We start from the raw sequence: 24,977 nt of genomic DNA, 5'->3' as shown, positions 1-24,977 counted from the left end.
AAGTGGCCCTGCAGATTCCAGGGCCCCCTAGAGACACTCAGCTCAGCTGCTCTGGTGCTGCACAGCTCTGAGAGCCTCATGTCCTCTGGCCCACCCGGGATTTGAAGTATTTCTGGACTATATTGTTGCTGTTATAACCTCCAGATGTCATTAAAAGGACTTTCTGAGGGACTGTTATGGCCTCTTGAGCTAAGAGTTGCAGTACTGCATTACTACCAAGGACATGCTGTTGGGCCTCTTCTGCCTGTTTATGCCCTGGAGGCATCATGGAAATGAAAATATCACGATCAGTAGAAGGTAATGGATGCACTTACTTGTTTATTTTGAAGACAGTATCCAAAATATGAGTAGCACTTCTTGTAAACAGACCGGTGAAGAAGCTCCATTTGAGCTATGTCACTGGAGTTATTTATCCTGGATCCACCCCAATAAACGAAGGGCAGTATCTGTTGATAGATGAGACTTCAGTGGAATTTCTCTGGATTTATTGAAGTGAATCAGAGCAGATTCTCTTCTGCTCACAAGGAAGCTAACTTTCTCTTGTGATAATGAAAAAGAGCAGGATCTAGCCCTAAAACATTATACATATTTGTGAAGAGGGGATTGTTACCATTAGTATCAGCTCAAATTACCTTTATTCACTACCTCATGATATTCATAGGTCTCATATTTGTACAGTCATCAAAAGAACACCTGATAGCTTAAGAAAGCATTTTATCCACAAAAGAAACCAATTACACAAAATACTCATTAGAAAGAAAAATGATTCCAAATATACAACTTAACAAGGTACAGAGTAGGTCTTTGCATGAGAATAAATTGCTCCACTGCTAAGAAATAGGAAACAAAGATACTGTGAAGAAAATCTTTCCACAGAAATCAGAACAAGCTCTCTCTTTGAAGAATATTCAAGAGATCTGAAATTAATAACAACAATACAACTGTCAGTAGGAAACATCACCAGTTTCAGCTTTTGCTGTAAGGAATTTCTCCAGCTCAAAAATTTTCAGCATAGGTATAGTAAACACATCTGTGCATGTAGTACACAGTGATTTGAGCACCACTGATATACATCTCATCACTCTAACATTTATTTTTTAATTAGCTCTTAGAATAGATGTTGCTTTATTATGCAGAAAGAAGATACAAGTTTCATTATGAGAGTGTTCAAATCTAGAAGCCCTGGTCCCAAGTTTCTTCCCAGTCCCTTTGGTTTAATTGAAGTTGCAGTTAATAAAGGTGGAGACACAGATTGATGAAGGCCCTAAGGTTACAATCTAATGCCTTGAGACAGCAGATGTTAAAGGACTCTTTTATATGGGGATTTGTACATTGGGGAAAGCATAGCAAATCACCTGTGCTTTGATAGGAAGAGACACTGGGCTGAAACTTGGAAGACAGCAGTTAGGGGATGTCAAACAGGGAACGTATGAATAAGGGAAAATAACACAGTACACAGTTTCTAGGCTCCTTAGGTTGTAAAGTGCTTCTGGTGCTATGCTGGTTTTTTCATTCCTGTTGTGGGGTAATTTCTGGAGTATCTGGATCATGTAACCTGTTGACATGGGAAGCCAGGGGTGGCAGTAATGGATCAGTCAAAAATAAAACTACTGAGCAACTGCCCTTGAGCTCAGGAGGAACACTGAGATCTTAATAGTGTGGGAGAATTAGCTTGTTGTGTTAGACCTTGTGTGAGGGACTAGGGGAACTTTATCTGAGAGAGGAGTTTGTGGTGCAGCTAACAGAAAGTCCTGGAGTTGGTGTCACTCATGTCTATCATGGTCTGAAAAGTAACCATTATTTGTAAAGGTAGTGATGGGCGTGCACTGAAGCAGAGATGTTCTTGACTGAGGACAGGAAGCATTAACAGAAGATTTCCACTCAGTGTAAAGATGACACAGGCTATCATTTGTCTAGTGCAACACGTTTCCTGTGCCATCTCTGTTACTGATTGCCCTTAGGCTTTCTTTAATGACACAGTGCATCAGCATCTTTTGAGATAAGACCTCGGCTACCAGTGCAGCTTCGTTTCACATTTAGCTATACTGTCCTTGAATTAAGCCCAAATGTTGGTCCAGTGGCATGTTCCTTTATGCACTTGTCTCTAGCCCCTGGTAGAGAAAGAAAATACTTCAACTCTTGCTCTTCAATGAGCTCTGCACATGTAGTGATGTTAACTCTGCTTTCCCAGTCCTGGATTTAGTTGTTTATGACTTCCCAACAAACTGCATTTTCCAACTACTTTCTTTGGGCCATTCTTTTACGTTGCAGAGGCAGGTAAATTGCTTCTAGGTATTGTCCCAGGGCTCCTCAAACCTATCAGCCTCACCTCAGGTCAACATCTCCTGCAGCCTTCTGGCGTGCTGAGTGCCATGGAGAGACTGAGTCTGTGGGTGGCTCCAGGACAGCTGAGCAGTGCTTACTCCTTTGCCTTCCCAGCAGAAATCTGCTTAGTGGAAGAAATAACATAGCCCTTAATAAGAAACTCCTCCTGTTTCCAATTAAACAAAAATTGCTGCCTATAAATCACTTGATTCCTGAGCTCTGTTCCTCAATTTTACTCTCCCTGTTACTGAGCTTCCATCTGCTTTTAACGATTCTTGCTACTCCTATGTCTTTTAATGCTGTATCCCTGCAGAATGGCTTTCTAATTAAGTAAGCTCTGAAAATGAAAAGCAGCAGAACAGCAGCTTGCTTGTTCTCTGTACCCTTAATCCGGGTGTCCTGTACGTGCTATTTTGGAAGCTAAATTGAGGTCGCTGACATTATGCATATTTGTTGTCTGATGCGGTCTTAAAAGCCCCAAATCCTCTATTCAAAATTATCTTTAGGCATATGGGTCAAACATTTGCAGGAATCAAAACAGCATTTGGAGCTTTAGCAGATTTAGAGAAGCAGGGGAGGAGTGAGAAAGGGGCTGCAATCTCAGGACAGCGTATCTGTTGCAATATGCTTTCACTGACCACTGAAGACATCACTGTCTCTGAAGTTAACAAAATAAACAGTCCCAGTGATATGTGAGGAGGAAAATGGGAGCTTTGCTAAGCAGAAATGTCCTGTAGAGGTTGCAGTCACCCTTTTGTTCTGAATCGTGCAGTGACTGGTTATTACATCTTGTCAGAATGCATTCTACTGAAATTGTGTGGAAGAAATTAATGCAGTTGAGCTTATATCATCACTAAAACAAAAGAACAAGTAGTATTTATGTGGAATTAAATATAGTACTTTGTGTTGGTAGTGCCACAGCAATGGATACAAAGTAGTATCAAAGTGCAACTGGCGAATAAATATAATAATCATGTACCAAAATAGTCATTATTTTGACATTTTCTATATCCTCTACCTTAAGAGATAATAACCCAATTTACAGAATTTTCTCATTTGGAATCAAAGCTTGTGAAAATCTTTCCAAAAACTTGAGAATGAAGGGTTTTGTTTGGAAATGTGAGAGATTGTTGCAAAAATCAAACTGTTCAGTTTTACATGCAGTGCATTTTGCCCGAAGAATTGAGCCAGGACATTCTGATTATTTTTCATTCATAATTCACTGCATTTCTCACAGCAAGAAAGAGTACGATCAAGGAAACAAAATGTTTATGATTAATGTAAAATAAGGTAGATTAAAAAAGAAGGGATAAAAGAAACACAAAACTTAAAAAACTGGCATACAGAAAAATTGCAAGAAGTATGGAAAATCGGAGACTAAGAAAAGTTTGTTTTGGTTATATTAAATATTTTTAGTTGGAAGAGCTTCATCAAAATAAATACAGTGTTAATGAATGTTTTTGATTTGACAAAATTTCATCAAAATTTCAATCCATTTCATGGATTTTTTTTCCCTAAAAACTAAAAACTGTTAAACTAAAATGTTTAACAAGTTGTATTTCAGATATATATTTCTCAAATATTTTTTGCTTGAAGATTTATTCTTCAGATGCTTCTCAAGTAGTGGTGCTTTGGTCGTTTTGAATTGAAAATATATTTATTAAAAATTGTGAGCTGGAATGAAACCCTGTCCCTCTATGGAGGTGGCTTGGTTTTGCATCAGAAATCTGCCTCAGGGATGAGATTTTATATGGTGGGATGATACTGTCTGGTCACCCTGCTGTGTTGACCAAGGATGCAGTCCGCCGAGCTGTGGAAGCTTCTCTTCTCCCTCTTGCGACGGAAGAGAAGGAAAAATAGTCTGGAAAACACTTTCATTACTAACTTCTGAAATGCACCTTAAGAAGGTGCTGTGGGATGGAGCAGCAATCAATGTTCACATTAACAGCTTCAAAGGTGTTGCTTTGGCAGGAGGGGAGAGCGGTTGGACATGGTGTCCCCTACAGTTTTCCTGGGGCAGCCAAGGTGGAGAGGAGGAGGTCAGATGGCAACGGTGTTGTGGGTCAGCCAGCTGTGTGCCTGTCTGTTGTCTCCAGCAATTGACGTAGGCTTGGGGGGAAATGTAGCAGACTTTCACTAGACCTTAGCAACTGCACCAGCCCATAGGTGCATTCCCAAATTTGCTAAGTGTGATTTTTGTACAGTTACAACTGGATTGGTAACTCATTTGGTCTCTGTGACCACAGACGTACTTGTTGGAGGTAGTTAGGATCATGTTCTAATGCACTGGCTATATTTACTGCACTCAGTAAGGTCTTTGCTCCTGATACCTGCAATTCTAAATCCAATTGCCTGAAACCAAAAATATTTGTGTTTGTGCACAGATCTGCTTCCCATGGGTTGAGCTACTACAGACCTTTCCTCCACATCTGAAACTTCTTCATAGCTCATTGCTAAATTCTTATACTTAAACATCCCAGTGTATTTGCTTTCCCAGATATCTTCAAAAAAAATTTTGAAGTTAAAAACAAAACAAAATAATTTTCAGCAGCAGAGGGATAAGATGTATTTCAGTTAGCAAAAATGGAAGAGTTCAGTATTCTAAGCTTAAAGTTAATGACAAGATAAATGCTCTAAATGTGGAATTATTATTGATTAAGGGGCTTAACATATTTATTTTAATTTCTAATTTTCTAAGTTTTTTTTTTTTTAAGCAAAATGCTCAGTGTGAACTTCATCACTCCTACTAACTTGTGTTGGCAGCATATTCTATTTTTCATGTGATCACTTTTTTCTTGATGGTGGCAGAAATTGGTATAAAATGTTCATTATCAGATTGTGAATAAATATTCAAATGAAAGTCTGGAGGGGACTGTTGGGGGTAGTCTGAAACCAGAGTTTCTGCTTCTGTAATCCTTTATTGATTAAAGGTCATTATTTTAATGCTGTTATTTTGGTAGGGTTAGTAATAATAGCTGGGTCTAAGTGCTATTAATAGTTTCAATAATACTATTGTTTTTCTTTCCTGAATGCATTTTCCTTACTTTAAGCAGAACAGCCATATTCATTTTCACCTCCACCTTCCAAGGAAGTGTTGCCAAGGCTTTTCTCTGAATGATGACCCTTTTTGGTTGTAGCCAAGGATGTAGAAGAGCCCTTTGAAATGAAAGGGAATGTGAGCCAATCAGCTGGGCAGCTGGCTGGCCTCCAGGAGCTCTGCTCACTGAAGCACAGGCTTAGTCATGTAAAGCCTCACACATTTTCCAACCTCTTGGCTAGCTGCTGCATTGCTGCAGTAGAGGTTCAAAGGCTACAGATGCTATTAGTCTGGGGCACAAAGGTGCACGAGCCTGTTATTCACCTGTGCTGCCTAGTGCCTGGCTGAAGTCAAAGGGAAGCCTCAGGCATAGGTAGCTTGAGGAAGCCCTTGTGTGGTACAGATAACAGAGGCAGGACAGTCATAAAGCCTCAAATAGCTGCTGTGAGCAATAGTTTGTAGAATTCAAACCATACAAGTTACATAACTTGGTGTCCTAGTGGTTCACAGCCTGTTTCAGGCTTGTTGTGTACAAGTTTGATAGATGGCCATACTAACAGTGGACGACCAAATGCAGTTGAGGATGGTGTTCCTCATGAGCTTTGATCTGTACCTAAGCTTAATCTCTCTGCTTTCATCTATAATGTGGGGGTAATAAAACCAATACATGGCCATTGGGTAAAACTAGGGTAAGCATATATAGAATCGTTTGAGTTGGAAGGGACACTTAAAAGTAACCTAGTCCAACACCCTGCAATGAACTGGGACACCTACTGCTCAATCGGGTTGCTTAGAGCCCTGTCCAGCCTGACCTTGGATGTCTCTTGGGATGGGGCATCTCTGGGCAGCCTGTTCCAGTGTTTTTTTCCTGCCAACCATGCTAAACCATGTTTCCTGTCTCTCAGATAATATATTATCACAATGGAAACAAAAGGAGTATCCCTTCATATCATCTAGACATACAGTCAGAAAACAAATGAGAATTCAATAAGAGACAAGTACCACATGAAAGAAGGGTGCTATGATACTTGATTGTATATCAGTTTATACAAATGTGTATTTTAGCAACATGGTGTATTTAATGCAACCATTTATGCCTCGGGCTTGTTGGTGTTTGTCTGCAGTGTGACAGCAAAGTGGAAACGGAGGCAGGAAGAGCAGGAAGATTGCCAGAAACTAGGCAAGAAATGAGCCTTAGAAGAACTGACAAGAAAAGGCTATGACTTAAATCTTCAGGAAGAAAAGTTCAAAATGTGTCTAATGTAGAACTAGACCAGGTGAGCTAAGGACGTTGATTTGCACAACAGGAGAAAGAAGAGGCCTTACAGAAAAAAAGTCAGAAATGCAGGATGAAAACCAGGACAGAAGCACAGGGAGCGGGAATGGAGTGGCTCAGAGGGAGGTGTAGTGGTAAAGTCACGTGCTGTGGACAGGACAAGGATGATAAGAGTAGAGTAGGTTCTAAAGTTTGAGTGAAAATGTATATTACCTGTGAGAGCTGTTATAGTCAGGTGAAAGAAACTCAAAACTAGATTGCCTAGATTTAAGCATAGAACTGACGGATCAGAACTCATAGTATCTTAATATCTTCCTGAAAAAATACAATTGACTAAGAATACGATTAACTAAGAAACTATTGCAAAACTGCTGCAGCTACAGTTAGCAGAATCTGACTCCCTCTTTTTAAGAAGGTAGGTGGATGGATGGATGGATGACAGACAAATGGATGGATGGACGGACAGATGGTCAGAGCGCTCGCAGGATTTGGCTTTGGAACTCACCCTGTTTGCTTCCTGCCATGCTCAGATTGGTCATGATGAAAAAATTGGCTTTGTCTTCAGCTGAAACTTCCATGCATATTAATGTTTTCTAAAGAATGGATCACACAGATCCTTATATGGGCACTAAAAACAAAGGCTATTTGAGTAAATACTGGGAAAGGGCCCACAGCTTCCTGAAGACTGATAGCCAGATTTCTTTCTGCATGCCTATTGCATCCTGTTGATGATATGACACTTTTTCCCCAGTTATGTCCAAAACACATTCTGCATTAATCAGATAATGTAACTTTCCATGATCTAACCCTAAAAAATGTAATTTAATGATTTCGCCCCCGCTGCCCCCGACTCTTTTTGACAACTGAGTTTTTCCTTATGTTTTCTCCAACCATTTTCAAACTCATGCCAAAAACTTTGGCACAAGTTATTATATTGTTCTCTGAGCAATATTTGTGGCATGATTAATGTGTGACTTGCTACCTGAAGCTTAATTAAAGCCTTAATCTTTCAAAGGCATATCCACAATCCTTACTGCTCTTGAATAAGGAATCCTGTGAAGGCCAGTAGGACTGTGGACATGAATACAGATAAACCACAAGTATCTTACGGATCTAAGTAGCTCAGCACGGTACCCAAAACCAGCCTTATGCACAAGGGACCGCGTTCTCCTTCAGCTTTGCAATGACTGCATGGTAATTAATGGGTATATCATATGCGTGGCGCTAATATGAAAAAAAAGAAATATATTTTTGAATTAGGCAAAAGTGAGTTATTAACTTCCCTCCTCACCCCTCATGTGGTACTTTCCCCACACTGTATCTGACGCTACTCATATTAGATATAAATGAAGACAACTTCTTTGTTTTGTTGTAGTTGCAGGTGGAACTTGATCAGGAATATCAAGACAAATTCAAAAGACTGCCTTTGGAAATTCTGGAGTTTGTACAGGAAGCCATGAAAGGGAAAATCAGTGAAGATGGAGACCACAGTTCTGCCCCCTCTTCTCTGGCATCTGACAGTGGGAAATCAAATCATAAACCTCTGCAAAGTGAAGAGGAATTGGAAGAAGACAATTCAGAAAAAGTGTTTGATACTACTTTTTAACTGCCCAAGCACTAATTGGTGCGCCAGGGCACACCACTCCCCAACTACTTGGCTCTGCTTTCCTGATGTGAGCTGCAAGTGAAGCACTTAGGAAGGCAGGAGGAATCTGTATTCAAGTGCACATTTCCCAAAAGGAACGTTTTAAAAGACTTGTGCAAAGGTCTTCATTCCCATTCTTCAGCTTATTATTATGCTAAAGCGTAGTGCAGTTGTAATGGGAAAATTAATATGTTCACCATCCTCTCTCTCTCTTTTGTTGTTTTTTTTTTTTTTTTTTTTTTTTTGGTCAATTTTCAATGGGTAATTTTCTGACCATGTTCACTGCTAGGAATGTTTAATGAAGACCAGTATATTGAAAAGAGACAAATGTGTGCAGATTTCCTTTTGAAGTGCCAGTGCAAAGTACTCTAAACTAATACAGATCCTAGAGAATATTATAACAGTACTTAATTATATTTGTTTCCTACTTTATAACTGCACCTTGACAACCGTACCATCATCTTACATTTGCACTGAAACATTTAATCCTTTTTAGCTTTGCAAGCACTGGTGGCTTGCTGTCTTAATATTATGTTTATCACGGGGACAGAAATATAATTGCTGCTGAAAACTCTTGGAACTGTGGAGAAGAGAGAGAAAGAGAAGAAATTTGCCTGGAGATTGTTGGTGTTTGTGTACGTCCGTGTTTGTTACACCGTGTGAGTGCATATATGTTGGTGTATATATATATGTGCACACACATCTGTCTATATGCACACATGGCATGTTTATATTTGAAGTCGATGTGGTCTCTTGGTGAAATGAAAAGTTTCAGGGATACGTGTATAGAGAATCTTTATGAAAGCTAACATCTGGGTTGTACTGATATAAAATAGTCATTCAATCATAAAGTTCTTTTTGTGGTGTTAGTGTTGTAAATCAAAGTAGTTTTAGAATATAAATTTGATATATATTTTGCAGACTTAAAAGTATTGATTTTAAGTATCATATTTTAAGCTTACTGAATTTGATAGGATTATGAAATGTTTAGGACTACAGTATTTGAAATTGAGCAGAATCTTCCATTATTTTTAAGACCGAGGTTCGGTTTTACTACGGTCTGGAATTTAAAAGGCAAAATATAAAAACCTGATCATTGATATTTAAAAATATATATTAATCCATTTAACTGACTAAAATAAGAAGAATCAAAGTTTATGTACTGTATGATATGCATGAGAGAAGTAACAGCACATTTTCAGAAATTTATATCAAATGACAAAGAGACTTCATGAAAGTAGGATATATGAAAAGGTAAAGAAATGCTATTCTCTGGCATCCCATATTAACAGAAATAGGAATTATGAAACATTACAGATTGATTCTTGTTTGTGTCCGAGCCATTGCGTGATGCTAAAGGCTCTTCCCTAGGATGTGTAGTGAAAAGGCGTGCAGATTTGCATAGAGAGGCTTGGTCCTGCAAACTCACATCCACAACTGACACTGCATACCGCTGGGCTCAGTGGAACTTCTTTAGGTTAATAATGTTCATATACGTGTTTGCAAGATCGGGGCCTTACTTTGTATTCAGCAGTGGAGAAAGAAATCAATTGCATAGGGAGGCATTTTAATACATCATAACAAGAAAGTTACTTTTCTTCCTTTCCCTCAGGATTTTAGTACTTTAAAGTAACATTTTATTTGAATTTAAGCAATAAGATTCAAATTGAGATTAAGATTTCAGTTAAGGAATTGTGTATATATTTAAGTTCAAATTATGGAAGACAAACAGTATTTTCATGTTTCTTTTTTAAACTTAGAGTGGAAAAAATTGCACAGTTTGGAGATTGTATTTTGGATTAAAACTGTCTTGATTTATGATAATGAAAGTAGTGAGCATAAAACTCAAAAATCTGACTTCCATCTTAATACTAGGAAAGGGGAATCCTCTGTAAATCTTTATTTTGCACTTTGAAATCGATATTAATCATTTATGGAAAATGAAGAGTCAAGATGTAATGCTGCATTTTATAAAGTGAAAATGACATTGTTTAAATTATTAGAAGAATAAACTGATAGCAGTGTTGACAATAAAACTGAAGACTGTCGCATTACAGAACTCATTGTACAGTGCAGGCTTTTAGGTAAAATCTTAGCTCCTTTGAATTTCAGTGGTACACTCCCATGGACTTCAGCGGAGCCAGGGTCTCACCACAGTCTTAGAAGAAACTTGGGCAAATACCAATTAATCTTTTATTTATATTTAAAAATACAACAAAACTATTCTGGTTGGGTTAAGTATACTATCGGCTGTAGTCATTTTACAGTACGTTTGTATTTGACCATTTACTGTACTCACATTTTTTTATATCTGTACAGTGCCACTTTCTGCAGGTGTAAGGTAGTGTGTAATACTGTACATCTTGCATTGTTCAAACTATTTCAGTGAAACAGATTTCATTTAATATTGATATTACTTGAACTAGAGTAAGATAATGAAAAAGGGTCTTTATGATGTGCAAGTCTTGTGCCTTTTATGTATTTGCCTTGTTCCGTGTTGAATGTGTGGAAATGCTGTATTGTGGATTTTCTGCTGTATAGAATAGAGCAGTCTATATTAAACTAGGTCGTGCACTTCAGATATCTTTACACTACTGAAAATAGCTTGGTTTTGGCAGTATAAACAGAATTTTAAAAATTCTAATGACAGCCAGACATTTTAGATTTAACATGTTCATAATTATGTTAATTAATGCTCATGTATTAGCTAAACATTCACTGAAAGATAACTAAAGGGACATCATTGCTTGCCTTTCTTTCAAATCAGTGTTGCTCTTGTACATTGTATTAATAGTGTCTGTAATTGATTAGTCCTTGATGATTTGCTTTCAAAGTAGGATGAAATATTTCAGTTAAAATGTATATATTTTTTTTGGTTCTTCAATCTATGATTGTTTCAGAGGCATAATTCACATTTTTGTAAAAATTCTATGCAATTTTGTGGCATGATGTTTCTTCCACTTGTAATTTTATGTGCTTACATTACAGATCCAAAGGACAAATAAAAATTTCTTAACACAAGGTGGTTGTTTTCTCTGTTCATTCACTCACAAGTGGCAGTTGACTCCGGAAACCTTCCTGACCTCGAAGACCTTATGCCGAGCCCTTTGCTCACAAGAAGAGCAGTGGCACAAGGCACCAACAAATTCCCCCCATAGGCTCTTCTGTTCACAAAAGTAAGAACAAGAAACTGTATGTAAGGGTCTCCTCTGCCCCTCACAGGGAAAATGTGCATTTGCTGCTCTTCTGAAAAAAACAAAGAAAACAGGAAACAGGAAAAACGCATGGCAGCTCATGAACCACTAAGAATATCTAATGGTTTACACAACAAGAGTTATAGAAGAACAATTGCATGATTTTTCAGTCATACCTGTACAATACCTCAACATTTTAGAGCTGCCTTACTTCTTTTCACTTCCCCAGATGTGCTGCTAATCATCTATGCAATTATATATGTGCTGTGAATTGTACCTGTGCAGAGGCCTTCCACTGAGAGCACTGGAAAATGAATCTGTTCCTTTGGCTTTTGACTTTCCCCATTTAATTTACAATGTAAAAGATTATCTCTGGGAGAAGAGATAAGCAGGTATATTAATCCAGTGTACTAAGGGATATACCTATTAAAATAAATAGTCCCCAAGGCAGTGAGACTCGAATTACTTACTAGAAAAGATTTGGGGAAATGGGGTATGAAGAGAGGAATGGACATGGCACAGTATAAAAGCAGAAAGGAAGTAAGGAATAGAGATAAATGTTGAGACCAGGAATTTGACAGAGAGGCCAAGAATAGGAACGAAATGGAAAGGGAAGACAGCAAAAGAAAAGGAAAATGGATTTATTTCCTTCTCAAAGAAGGAATAGTGGAGTGTGAAACCATCAGGAGCAGGGTTTGCCAAGGCTCCATCATGATAGGAGGCAAGGGGGAGGTAAGAGTGGAGGTGGATGGGAACTCAGTGCAGATGAACAGGGCTGAGAAGCAGCGTGGCAGAGAGACTTACAGGAGCATGTGGGTGAGACTCCAAGAGGAGGGCGGACAGTGGCAGCGAGCACAGTGAGAGAAGCTGGAAGACCATGGGGAGGATTGTGAAATAATCCCTGGCTCCTGGGAGGGATTGGCAGGACCGGATTCTTACAGTCAGCCGAGCAGACATCCCCATAACTAGTTGTACTTCAGCAACAGGAGACATATTTGGTTACTGAGGAAGAAGGGCAACAGTGTGGAAGAGCAATTTGGAAGCCACCCAAGGGACAGCAGTGTCACAGAAGCCAGGCAGCAGGGGCAGAGATGTCTACTTTTGTGCAGCTGTGGACTCCAGGCAAAACAAGACTGGTGGGGTCGCTGAAGCTTCAGGTGGATTCTACAAATGGTCCTGACAATGCCAGAAGAAAACCAGTCCCACTACAGCAGCAGAAAATCTGTTACTATCAGCTAAGGAAGGTGACTCAAGACTTGGCTTTGCCTTCAAAGTGAATGCTTTAATGACTAACTCCAGTGCCTGGCTCCAGGCTGAGTATTTGATCTTCAGCTCCAAGAGCCTTAAATTTCTTCTTTCACAGTTAAGTTGCTTCCAGGCAAGGGCTGGAGGATGCACAAAAGTAAGTGAAATATTGGGGTGAGGGTACATCAGGGATTGTTGCTGAGCAGTATGAGGAGTTCAGAGCAGGTGAGCAGGGTTAAGGACTGTACAACCAGGCCTCCTAAACTATGGGCATGCTCTCACACCCCCAGGAAGTCATTTCAGGGTAAGCAACTGTACCTCTGGAAGAAATGAATGGGGATTTGAAGGCACAAAGGCTATTATACCCTCAGACTTCAGGAGAGTTCTGAGCATGAGAGCTGCAAAAATCAAAGCCTTGCTAGAAGCATTCAAGCTGCCAAAGCCACCAAGATTCAGCTGCAAACCTGAAGTCAGCATTTCTTATTGACTGATACTGATTAGCTTTAGTGTCTTCATGTGGCTTGTTTGGGTTTCCATTCAAACACCTTTCTAAGAAGTATGTCTCTCAAGATCTTAACTCTACATCTGATCTTCATGTCTGACATCAAATATAAAAGAACCAGACAGAGTGTTAATTTGAAAACAGACAAATCCTCTCCCACATTTAGCACTAATCATTCATAGTCAACATCAGAATACCAGACCACTTCTTTTCTGTGACCCTATTATTTCCCACAGAGTTGAAATGAGGACCTCCCTGCCCAGTTCTTCCCAGAAGCAGAGCATCTCTAAATATGCACAACAAGATTTACTTAGACATAATTAGAGCTAGTTTTGCCTCAGACAGGATCCTGGCCTTGCTCTTCTTCAAGAGCTCAGTAAGAGAATGATACTGTCCTATAAGAAAAAAGAATAACTACCCAGCAAAAGGGTCTGAGTAGGACATTAAAGCCATGTGCAAGAAGCAGCTGGTGATGATCACTGTATGGAAACTGCTGAGTTACAAGCCCAACCACTGATTGGGCACCTGGGGAAAGTACCCAGTCAGCCCTGGGAGCACAGGTGAAGGCAATTCAACTGACCAGTAGGGGTGGAGCCTGGCTGTACCTCTCTTAGACCTCATTTAGGGGGTGACTGGGATGGGGGAAGGTTCTTTTGCTGGAGATCCCTCTTTGATGGAGCTTTCCCTGTGTATCTGGAATCTTCTGATATGGGTGAGTGATCTTTTTCCTTTTCTTTATAGTACCTTTCTATTGTGCTTGTTCTTCTGTTATCACACTTCTGTTACAATGCCTTTCCTCTTGTACTGATCTGTCTAATTGCTGCAATCACAAAGTTAAGGAAGCTGACCAAAGAAATGTATTCTGGGTTTAAGAAGTTTCTAAAAAGAGAGGCTTTCCACCGAAACACACTAATAATACAGTCAGAAGGAGAAAAGACATGATCTGTGTTGCTTTTTACAATGTAATTGTATAGTGGAAATGCTAAATCGGGACTTGAGCTGGTGATTGAGCACCTGGTAGGAAGGCAGGGTCACCCCAAGGGAGCTCAGATGCAAGCAATACTTCTGAGTGACCAGTAGGGGTGGAGTCAGGATCAGACTTCACTTAAGGGTTAACAGTGGAGGTAAGGGGCTCTCATTAGAGAGCATACCTGAGGTCTTCTGAAGGTAAGAAAACTCTTTCCTTTATTTCTGTGCCTATGGCTGTTGGATTTGAGCAAATCCTCAGTTACTGTAGCCTGAGACCTTGCTACTCTGCTTTCACTGCTGTGCTTTCCATTTCATTACAAATTGTTTTCTGTTTCTTCTAAATGTGAGCCTTTTGAGGTGTGTTTCTTGAATTGTTTGGGATTCATATGATGGGAATAGCATATATGTGCTATGAAAAAAAGGATCTCAGAAATAAAAGAAAAATCTAAGTGTTCAGCTCTCAAGCAGTGTAAAGACCAGAGGTAACACATTGCCTATTGTATAACTGAGACAATTTTAAAAGCTTGATTTTTTTTGTGGGATGGCAGGCTAAAAAGTACTGTGCGGGAGCATATTGTGCCTTATGAAAAGGGCTGCTCAGACTGCCTTGCCTCAGAAAAGGTTAACCAGAACAGGTAGAAGGGCTTTATGTAGCATGGGAGGGGCCAAGTTCTATTTAAAAACAAATTGAAGCTAACCTGGCAACTGTAAAGAGATTTGAAACTTACTCTACTGTATCACTTGTGTAAGCCTAGCTACTGAGCAGAGAGCTTTCATTGCTGAAAACTAGGATGTAATAAGTATTTCCAAACTGCAATGGGTAACAGATGTATTCAAATGTGTAGATGTAGCCTCTGTAACAGGGACTGAATCTCTTAAATAGAAACTTATTTTGTTCTATTCTTAGGTGATGTTTCTAGTTTAGTTAGAGTGGCTATGTTTGTCTAATCTCTTAAAGGCAGCAGAGAACTGCAAGCAGAGCCAGGGAAATGCTTTCAGTTGGGTGAGAGATAAAAGGCGTGAAATATTCTGTCCAAATCTTGTATCTGGATTTTCAGGAAGGTTCCAGCATATTGTGATCTGAAAGTTGGGCTTACGCAAGAAAATCACTGGAAGTTGATGATCTCTCAAGTCTCTTGGAAAAGCATAGTGAGAGCTGACAGATGGAAACTGTAAGCAAGCAAGTTAGAGATGATGAACAATATTTTTTTTTTTACCTTCTGTATAAACGTACCAGAGGTCATTAATCATAAGTACTAAAAGTAGATGTAGATGATGAGCTGCAGAGGACATGTTGTGTAACTTGCATTGTGCAGTCCATGCAGGTGCAGCGGAGAGGGGGGCAATGGCTGCCATGTGTGATCTGATCCAACTGTCTCTCTTGGACTTAAGGTCCATACATTTTTTTCACAACATCTTTCTTCTCTTGAAGAGCTTCTTTCCCCCACAGCAGGGCACTTCACATAAAAGGCTGTGATTCCCCTGTGAAGGCTTTGCAGTGTCCTCTTAGTTGTCAATGTTTATAGCATAATCATGAGTGTGATCTTTGTGGTTGAGCAATATATGATGTGTCTCAATAATGTGGCTCTCTCCAAGGACTTTAATCAGTAAAACTGGTAGCTCAGGCACTATCTCCAATAAATGGAGTAAGTCAACCCAAGTGCCCTCAGAGTTTGCCTAGGTCTGGGATCATGTTTGTGTTGCATGTATTCTGGATAAATGCTGCTTAAGGAGCAGGCCCTTTATTCATTCATGAGGGGAACATATAAGGTGTCTTTGATGGAATGCAGAAATGCGATTCTTGGATGTGTTCATAGCTTTTTTTGGGAGGTGGAAATGGACATTCTTGATTCTTTGTTGTATGAAATTTCTCTTACTGCACTGTGTAGGTGCTTTCAGTTTCTTGCTTAAAGAATGGTGACCACATCCTGATAGCACCCTGCTGTCTTCATGATAGCAACAAAACAATTACTTTGTTTTCCCTGAGGAAATTCAGTTTGAGGTATGCATGTGTGCTTCCTTTGTGCTGGAGTTATTATATAAAAAGCAATGGTCTTCCATTTCCATAATTTAAAACCATATCAGTCTTAACAAATCCCTGTTCTGTTATTCTGGTGACAGATCAGGGAGTGATGATAACTTTCTTGTGTCAAAGTAACTAATGAGAATGAAATTATCTGGCTCTCTGTGGAAATGCTGCTATTCTCAGCTCCTGCTGGGATGCTGCTGTTTTCCACTGGCAGCTAAAGTGCAGACCCTGGCAATGCTGCAGGTCCTGTGATGGAGGGGTTGGGGTACAGAGATAGGAGTTGGTAAATGTTGCAGATATTGGTAGAAAGCTCAGGATTTAACTGCACCTGCTTTGCTGGGATAATCTATTAATTGAGGAGGTAGTTATCTTGCCTTGTGAAGTTAGTAGAGCCAAAGTTTTATTTTTTCTGTGTTCCAGTCACTTCCAAGCACTGGGATAATCAGTGATGTATGATTTTTCTATGTGTAGCACTATCTTAAAAACAGTTGTATTAAAAACAGCATGGGAGCTGCAAATCACATGGAAAGGAGCAGGTCTTTCGTACAACCTGATTCCTCCAGCAGGTTCCTGCCCTACTCCTCACCCCTATTTTAGTTTTGAAAAACATTTCAATCCCTTTGGCACTAGCTGATGATCTACAGCAGCTTCAGCAGAAACTCATGATGGTTGAGGCAAGGAAAATACCTCCCATCTCCAACTGCTGTGTTGGCACATGCATTCTCTGGCTGCTTTGCATCCCAGTCCTAAACTTATGAAGTCCATTTAGTGTTTGCTCTAATGTATCTGCAGAGCCAATGGGGAGCGTAGGTCCCACTTACTGCACTTAATTTCTGAGCACTTTGGAGCATCTCTAGAAGTAAAGAACTGTCTTTATAAGATGATGCTTATAACTACTTGTTCCAGACAAGGATTTCTTTGCTGTGTCTAGAAGTATAGAGGATAATTTTTAAAGGTTGAAGTTGGCCTGTAATCCAATTGCAGGTGGAGGAGGACTGCTCACTACTGTGTCCTCCTCTCCCACACCTCCCCTTGCCTTGTGGTTTCTGTGCCTCTGGCTCTTTTGGGGCTGGGGTGAAGCCTGTCTGCAGAAATGTGGTAGTGCTGCCTCTACCACTACTGCTCCATCTGCTCACACACTGCACAGACTTCTACATCAATCAGTTGCTAATAATGAATTTTAGCCAATTTTTAATTTAGAGTGTATAGTGGAAATGCTAAGTCACAGCTTGAACCAGTGATTGATCACCAGGTGGGAAGGCAGGGCCAACCCAGGGGAGTACAGGTGCATATGAGTGACCATGGGGTGGAGCCAGGATCCACCCTTTCCCAGACCTCATTTAGGGGTTGGCAGAGGAGACAAGGGGGATCTCCCTGGAGATCCCTGTGTATCTGATGCCTTCTGAAGGTAAGCAGCTGCTTTCTCTTTTTTTGTGTCCACAACTGTTGCATTAGAGTGAATCCTCACTCACTGCAGTCTGGGATTTAGCTGCTCTGCTGTCACTGTTGTGCTTTCCATTGCATTACGAAGTGAAAATCCGAAGTTGTTTTTTTTGTGTCTCAAAAGCTGTTTTATACTTTCATAAGAGACATCAGAAAAGCTCCATCAGTTACAAGGGTCTCTTCAAGGGAACTAATTATTGTGCTAGGCATATATCTATTCTGAGAACTTGGATATATCCACATGCTGCTGAAAGTCCTTTGAGGGTCTTAGAGCTCACCAGAGGATACTCTGCTTTGTGTGTGTGTCAACATGCACACTTCTTTAATGTATGCTCTAGGAAGGAGCTGGGCTGCAAACCCTATGTTCATAACTCAAAGTGGTGGTGTTCTTTTTTTGGAGGGGAGGGAAGATTTTTCTAAATTTCTTTCTTATATGTAGATCAACTTATATTTGCCTTAGGTCATTTATTTAATTGTGACTACCCACTGCAATGCTCTCAAGGAACTGGACATAGGCCCTGCTAATGTCTCAACTGCAGCAATTAACAGGCTGCCTTTGGGTTTTTTTGGCAGGGGAAGGTTAGAATTAGGCAGAAGGTGATAGCCAACAGGTGCAATGTTGTCTTATTTCTTGAATGGATTTCAACAAGATTCTAGGGAGCAATCAGGTATTTTTTATCTTGTTTATCAGCTCAACAAATGCCCAGGAAGGCTGAGGTCTCCATCCCAGTTCAGGATCTTTTCTGACCCTTATGGTCATTCTGGTTATAGTGTCAACAGAGCTTTTCACTCTTTTCAGAGCTACAGATATTAAGGTATGCAGGTTACAGCAAGGCTTTAGGGGTATTTTAGGGTTGAAGAGGGAAGTAGAGGTTCTAATTCCCTTTGTTTATACTATGTAGGTACTTTTTGCCTTAAAAACTTGGTCTCCAAACCTGCATGGGAAATGTTAAGGCTCAGTGTGCTACCTGAAAATCGCCTGAAACTCAGGTGGAGAGGCTGCATTTCAGTAATTATTCCCATCCTGAGCCTGCTGTGGGGGAGGGCATCAAGACCTGTACAAATCTCAGCTTCCAGTAAATGTGACACTAAGAAAATCACCGTTTATGCTGGAGTCATCCTCATTGTGCAGAAGGTGGTTTGGCAGATCTTTCTCCATATCCTCAGAAAGAGGAGTTGTGCAAAGCTAGTGGCAGAGAAAGCATCCCATAGCCCTGTGTGGAACTCGGAGGTGATGTTACTCCTTGCAGAAAGACAAAACAGAACAGTGTAACAAACATATTCCAGTCTCTCATCTTTTGTACTTCCAGATGGCTGTTACAAAACACAGACATGGCATATGCCTGAATCTGAAACAGATGACATAACTTTGCTGGTGGATCATCTAACCCTTTTGTGTCTGGACCTTACATCCTTTGGGTGCATTACTAATCCTTGTGGCTCTCCAAACTAGATTTTTCTTTAATGTCTCTTTTTGATAAAAGATCCAAATGGCTAAATGGCGTAAATTATTCTTTCTGCAGCCTATTATAGAATATGATCATTGAACTGCCATCAGATCAGTCCCCTTCAGATAGTGGAAGAATATTATGTTCATCATCCAGCCAAGAGAAGGAATGAGTCCAATCCGCATCAGCTTTCAGCAACTCAGCATCATGGATGCAGATGGTGCAAGTGCTGTAGGATATGCACTGGAATTAGTTTTAGAATGGCCCTAAGAACTGGGGCCATAATAGTGTAGCGTATCTGCTGTGGGGTGGTGGCCCAGAAGTGTCCTGAAGGGCAGGAATTGGGCATGTAAGGCACCCATTTGAGAGTCAAGCTTGGACATCCATGAGACTTCTTTACACAAATAACTAACTTGTTTGTAGTGATAAAAATTGTCAGTAATCTTACTGGTGCTTTCAGTAATTACTGACTGCATTCTTGTACTTCCTTTGTAAGTGGCTGAGGTGGGACTGTTCCTAATTTGGGAACTGGAAGCTGTTTTCACAAGACTGCAGGATATGATGCTTCTAAAAAAATCAATAAACATAATAACATGTACAGTAAAATCGAAGTTAGCAACTCTAAATTAGAGGAGGCTAAAAAGTCACTAACCCTAGGAGCTATAGAGAACAGGTAGTTGATTAAAAGTGTGCAATATTTTTACAAAAGGGGGAAAAAAGGATGGAATATGTTTTCACACAATGATTTTTGGCTATGTTTCTGGCTACTGTTCCCTACCTCAGCAGGAATACAGGCAGTAGTCAACAGTGCCTGATCCTGCTTTCCCTGACAAAATTGCAAGTTGTCACTGGTTGCAGCAGGAACAGGACTAGTCTTTCTTACAATGAATTACACCAATTTACTAGGCAATGTTCCATTTGAGCCACACTGTGGATCTGATTGCAAATGGAGCCTATTCAGATATACTAACAGCCAGGTATTTACAATTGCTGCTGCTGGATTCTGGCTAAATCTGTGCTCTGTTGACAAGAGAATTGTAAGGCAGGAAATGAAGATGGCAACATCCCATTCAGACACAGGTCTGTTAAGAAACCCCTATTGCTACAAAGACATTTCTGCTGTTTGCTTAAAAAGGGTATTAATTTAATGAATGCCTTTTCTTGAATGATAAACACTAAGTCTAAATTTAGGTGACTGGGAGGTATTACTTCTGTTACTTCCAACTGTGTAGCTTCAAAACAATGGACTACATACAATTTCCTGAACATACTTCTCAGAAGCAATCAAAAAAATGACTAAGTGGAGATGGGGATATTATTTGTCCTAGACAGGTCACATCCCTGATCTGATGCATCATGTGGGTCTAAAATACTTGCATAGCTCAAGTGTGGGAGCAGCTGTGGCATGTGTCCAAGGCAGGACTTTGCCTTTTTTTGCCTTTAGTTTTGCTAAATGTAACCTGACCTTTATCCTTCACTGGATCATCGTGGTTCCTTTGCAGACACAAGTGATGGGGACTGAGGAAAGCTCTACAGAACAGTGGTAAAACACTCGATGCTAGGAAGGCGTGCGTGTGATTAACTCTTTTCCAAAGTGTGTATTTGAGATAGGGTTTGTGGTTTAAAAAGATTTCTATTGTAATTCACAGTAGGTAATTGCTAGCTAGTGTCATAGACTGAAATAGAATCAGTTTGTTTTTCCCATGTTCACTTCTAAAGGTGTGAGATATGCCCTATGGTTCTCAAGAGTTTCTGGTGGCGAAGTAGGACTTTTCAGTGACAAGAGAAGATACAGCTGGAAATGTAAAGCTCCCAGTTCAATGTGAAATGATAATGATAACATGGGCTGCTTTGAAATTGTTCTCTCAAATCAATGTTAATGAACCAGCAGCCATGTGCACATACCCTGAGACAGTGATTGACATGAAAAATGTTATTTCTTTGTTATCCTGGGATCAGATGTGTTGGCATTGACTGTATTTTAAACTAGTTGTGAAAGTTGAACAATACCAACCCTAGAAGCTATTTATAGCATATTACCATTTCAAAAGAGACTTTTTTTCAAGTCTCCTGAATGGCATTAATATTAAATCCTTTGGAAAATCTCAAAATGTGAATTTCCAGTGAGTCCCCTATGACAGATCATCTCCCATGAGAGAGAATGAGGGGGGGGGAATGTAGCTCAGCAAATCTGACAATTTAAACATCCCCAGAGAAAAACATAACCAATGAAATTATTTTTGTGTATGTGCTGGATTTGGGTGAGGGGGATGTGTTTGTTTTGCTATGCGGATGACCACAGGCACTTCTGCAGAGTAGAAGATAGATTTTAACAGGTAGTGAAACTGTGCATCTAACTTGGGATCAGTGGCCTAATAGAAACAGTTGGAAACTGACGTTTTAAAAAATATCTCAGTCCTGTCTTGGACCAGGCAGCCAACACCGCAATTTTAGTGTACATGGATGTAAGTTGTGAGGAAAATAAGAGCATGGACTTATCTACACAGACTTGGAACTCTTGGGGCAAATGTTCCAAATTAAGAATGAAAACATACCACAACTTACGTCAAAACTATAAAAATAAGCATTTTGCAGAGCTCATGCCCTGACTGAAGTCAGAATCCTCATCCAAAACATGCAGAAATGACTTTTAATTACTCCAGCTCATGACAAATGAAACTCTCATTGGTGTTCCACAGTTAAAATATCTGCCTTATCTTGATTTTTTTTTTCCCTGTAACTATTCCCAGATGTAAGAGGTACTGTATAAATATCCAGAATAGCAGTGTGATACCTGTAGCAGAGGACATAGGAAAGGGGGAAAGAAGAAAGCAAAAGAAAGCAAAAAGCCTTATTTGTAGCTTTTACAATATTAATGTTGTATGATTAGTTTCCTGCAAAGCCCTAGGAAAGCCCGTGGACCCATTGCATTAAACCTTGCCATAAAAGTATGCACAAAAAAGCAGGCAAGGGAAATGTTCATTTTCTGTAGAACTGAGAGCCTCTCTGTCCACCTTCAACAAGCTGCACTGAGGCAATGGATGGAATAGAGAATAAAAATGGTTTTCAGTTGTGCTGGTTCTCAAAATGCCTCAGCTATGAGCAGAGCTGCTGTGCTTAAATAGAAGCGTTTTCCCGTATTCCATACAGATTTATAAGGTTAGCTACCAGTTTAACTGGTACTAGCTGTATACTCCTCTACAGGCAAGAATGTATTGCCCTCTTGATGGACAGAGTATTTAGCCCAAAATGAGCAGTATTGTGTCTCAGTGTCTATTCTGGAGTGTGGGTGAGGTGTCCTGCATACTCTAAAAATGACCTCTAGAACAGATTCCCTGCAGGGACTATGCTCTGAGCTATTGTATGAGGAGTGCAGAGGCTGAGTGTGCTCATTAAGGAAACCAGGTTTTTGGACAGCATCAAGAAAAAGTTTGGAAAGCAAGAAGTTGAAGTTTACTAGCAGATATGCATGAGGTTTGAAGAATTAAACTTTGAGAATGTAACTGACACTTTTTGGCACCATAAAATACTGAAGGCTCTTTGACCCGGTGACTATGCTATCAACTGAGACTGGTGTCAAAACCTGGAAGTAATTTATTAGATGTGAAATGTTAATGCTTTTGCAAAGGTACTGGTTTACAGCAGAAGGTATCATGACTTCCCCAGCGATACTATGTCAGCTTGAAAGGTGGAAGTTATCCACAAAGCTTCATTCTTCATCAAATTTCTTCTAACAGCAAAATCACAACCTTCTGCCTAAGAGATACATGCCCACCTCCTTGACATGCTACAAAAGCTGTTTGAATATATGACTGAGCTAACAGCAACAGCATGAGACAGCATAAAAAAGTGGGAGATTCCCATCAAAGCACAGCCCAAGATGGGACAAAGTGGCCAGCAATGCTGGAGACCTGGTGCCTATCAGTGGAACTGTTAGTAAAAGTGTTAAGACCGATGCAAGTGGGAAATGTATGTGAAAGCATTGGATGAGGTGAGCAGCAGTAAAAAGGCATTGAGAAGGTGCGTACTGTTGGCACACACATTAGAAGGCAATGAAGCATCCAACACATCTACAGGCAGCTTCTCAGGCTATCTAATGCAGGACACACAGGAGAATGATACAATCCTAATACCTCACAGTAGGACGTGGGGAGAGGCTGACCTTCACTGACTCCTAATGGATGTAAGAAGGCATCTCCAAAGCCAGTGTCTGGTTGCTAATGGAAGGAGTTGACAGACGTGTCTGTAGAGACCATTTTTTATCCATGGCATTATGAAAGCTCCTGGACACCAGCAGCCTGGTGTCTGCGGAGGCTGCATGTTTTCAGCTGCTTGTGAGCAAGTGAGAACATGAATGAATTAATTCATTTTCCTTTGAAAACTAAAATATGATTTCATTTAAAAATATGGATTTGCTACACCAGGTTGCAATGCTACTTCCCACTGTTCAGTCCTTGCAACCTGATCTCCTGTAGAAGCATTTGATAGCATCATTGTTTTGTGAGTAAAATAACGACGTCAATCTGTAGAGTACTTAAAGCTTGTCTAAACTGCCAGTGAGGGTACCTCCTGCCAGCAGTGCTCAGGTGTTGCTCCTTAGGTTGGAAAATTTCCTTTTTGCTATGAGAGCCCCTTCACAAGAAATGTCAGGTGCAGGAGGGCATTCCCTTGACAGAAGAGAGATACTGACTGAGCCTACCTCGACTGTCAGGGTGCAGTACCAATTTGTGATATGCTGCCTAAGACAGAAGGCACTTCAGCTGGGAGAATAATTTGCAGTAATAAGGGATGAAACTTAACTTTTTTAGCGCTTGGCTTTAGTACATTTTTGCTTGACATGATGAATTTCTGGAGAATTTGACAGGCGTTTCCTGGGGGTAGGGCTCCACGACACCTGACTAGCAAGTCATCTGTGTTTCCTTACAAACTGTAACTGTTGAACAAATGCTTTCACCAGAAACTGGAAGGGAGTGCAGCTGGAGCTCTTCCCTCAGTACTTCTGTTGCTTTTTTTTCCCAAAGCTGCAAGGGAATAGTAAATAAAAAGAAAACTGCATATGTGTATCTGTGGAAATAGCTAACAAATGAGCAGGATCAGTATAGAACATTAAAGTTAAAAAGACATTGTTGCCACAGAATCTGACGTGCAGCTTGTGTAGGTTGGGGGGAGAGGCATGTTTAGAGTTTGTAAGTTCCAGGTATATCCATTTCTGGCATGTTGCTGGATTATTGAGAGAGATCTCTAGCACTCATGTGCAGGGCAAAAAGCTATTCAGGAGAAGAAACAGTGTTTTTCCAGATGGATCATAACTAGCTATGGCCAAAACCCAAAGAATTGCTCAGGTTGGAAAAGACCTTAAAGATCATCAAGTCCAACCACAACCTAACCAAATTACCCTAACAATCCTGTGCTAAATCATGTCCCTGAACACCATATCCAGACAGTTTTTAAACACATTCAGGCATGGTGACTCAACCACCTCCCTGGGGAGCCTATTCCAGTGCTTAACAACCCTTTCTGTAAAGAAGTTTTTCCTGATATCCAACCTAAACTTACTGTGGCACAACTTAAGGCCATTTCCCCTTGTCCTGTCACCAATGAGAAGAGACCAACCCTGCTCTCACTGTAAGCACTCTTCAGATATTGGAAGAGAGCAATAAGGTCCCCTCTCAGCCTCCTTTTCCCCAGACTAAACAGCCCCAGTTCCTTCAGTTGCTCCTAATAGGGTATATTCTCTAAGCCCTTCTCAAGTCTTGTTGCCCTTCCTTGGACCTGCTCCAGCACCTCAGTGTCCTTTCTGTACTGAGGTGCCCAAAACTGAACAAAGTGCTTGGGATGAGGCCTCACCAGTGTCAAATACAGGG

The 24,977-nt window shown here is 40.3% G+C and overlaps 2 protein-coding genes across 10 annotated transcripts in view; one reads left to right on the top strand and one right to left on the bottom strand.

Moving 5' to 3' along the window:
- PLCB1 (phospholipase C beta 1) overlaps positions 1-11,308 on the top strand; it is a 376,089-nt gene extending 364,781 nt beyond the window's left edge. For 3 of the 5 annotated variants that reach the window (XM_031597889.2, XM_090134862.1, XM_090134861.1), the window contains one exon: positions 8,014-11,308. In XM_031597889.2, coding sequence (XP_031453749.1) covers positions 8,014-8,244 — 231 coding nt within the window. In that variant the 3' untranslated portion in view covers positions 8,245-11,308. The remainder of the gene's footprint in view (positions 1-8,013) is intronic. The other 2 variants (XM_090134858.1, XM_090134863.1) reach the window with 2 other exon arrangements.
- Positions 1-24,977, bottom strand: part of LOC116231893 (uncharacterized) — a 112,286-nt gene that overhangs the window by 59,767 nt on the left and 27,542 nt on the right. For 2 of the 5 annotated variants that reach the window (XR_016463963.1, XM_090134865.1), the window contains 2 exons: positions 2,330-2,446; positions 315-446 (listed from right to left, as the gene is read on the bottom strand). Coding sequence is in view for 1 of the 5 variants with exons in the window: in XM_090134865.1 (XP_089990991.1) it covers positions 410-446; positions 2,330-2,446 (154 nt within the window). In the remaining 4 variants the exon portion in view is untranslated. Of the gene's footprint in view, positions 1-314; positions 447-2,329; positions 2,447-19,540; positions 19,681-24,977 lie in introns of those variants that run through there. The other 3 variants (XR_016463964.1, XR_016463965.1, XR_004167562.2) reach the window with 3 other exon arrangements.

The sequence above is a fragment of the Phasianus colchicus genome, chromosome 2 (assembly GCF_987193195.1).
Source record: "Phasianus colchicus chromosome 2, bPhaCol1.hap1.1, whole genome shotgun sequence".
Lineage (NCBI taxonomy): Eukaryota > Metazoa > Chordata > Aves > Galliformes > Phasianidae > Phasianus > Phasianus colchicus.
This window is presented reverse-complemented; position numbering and strand designations above follow the sequence as displayed.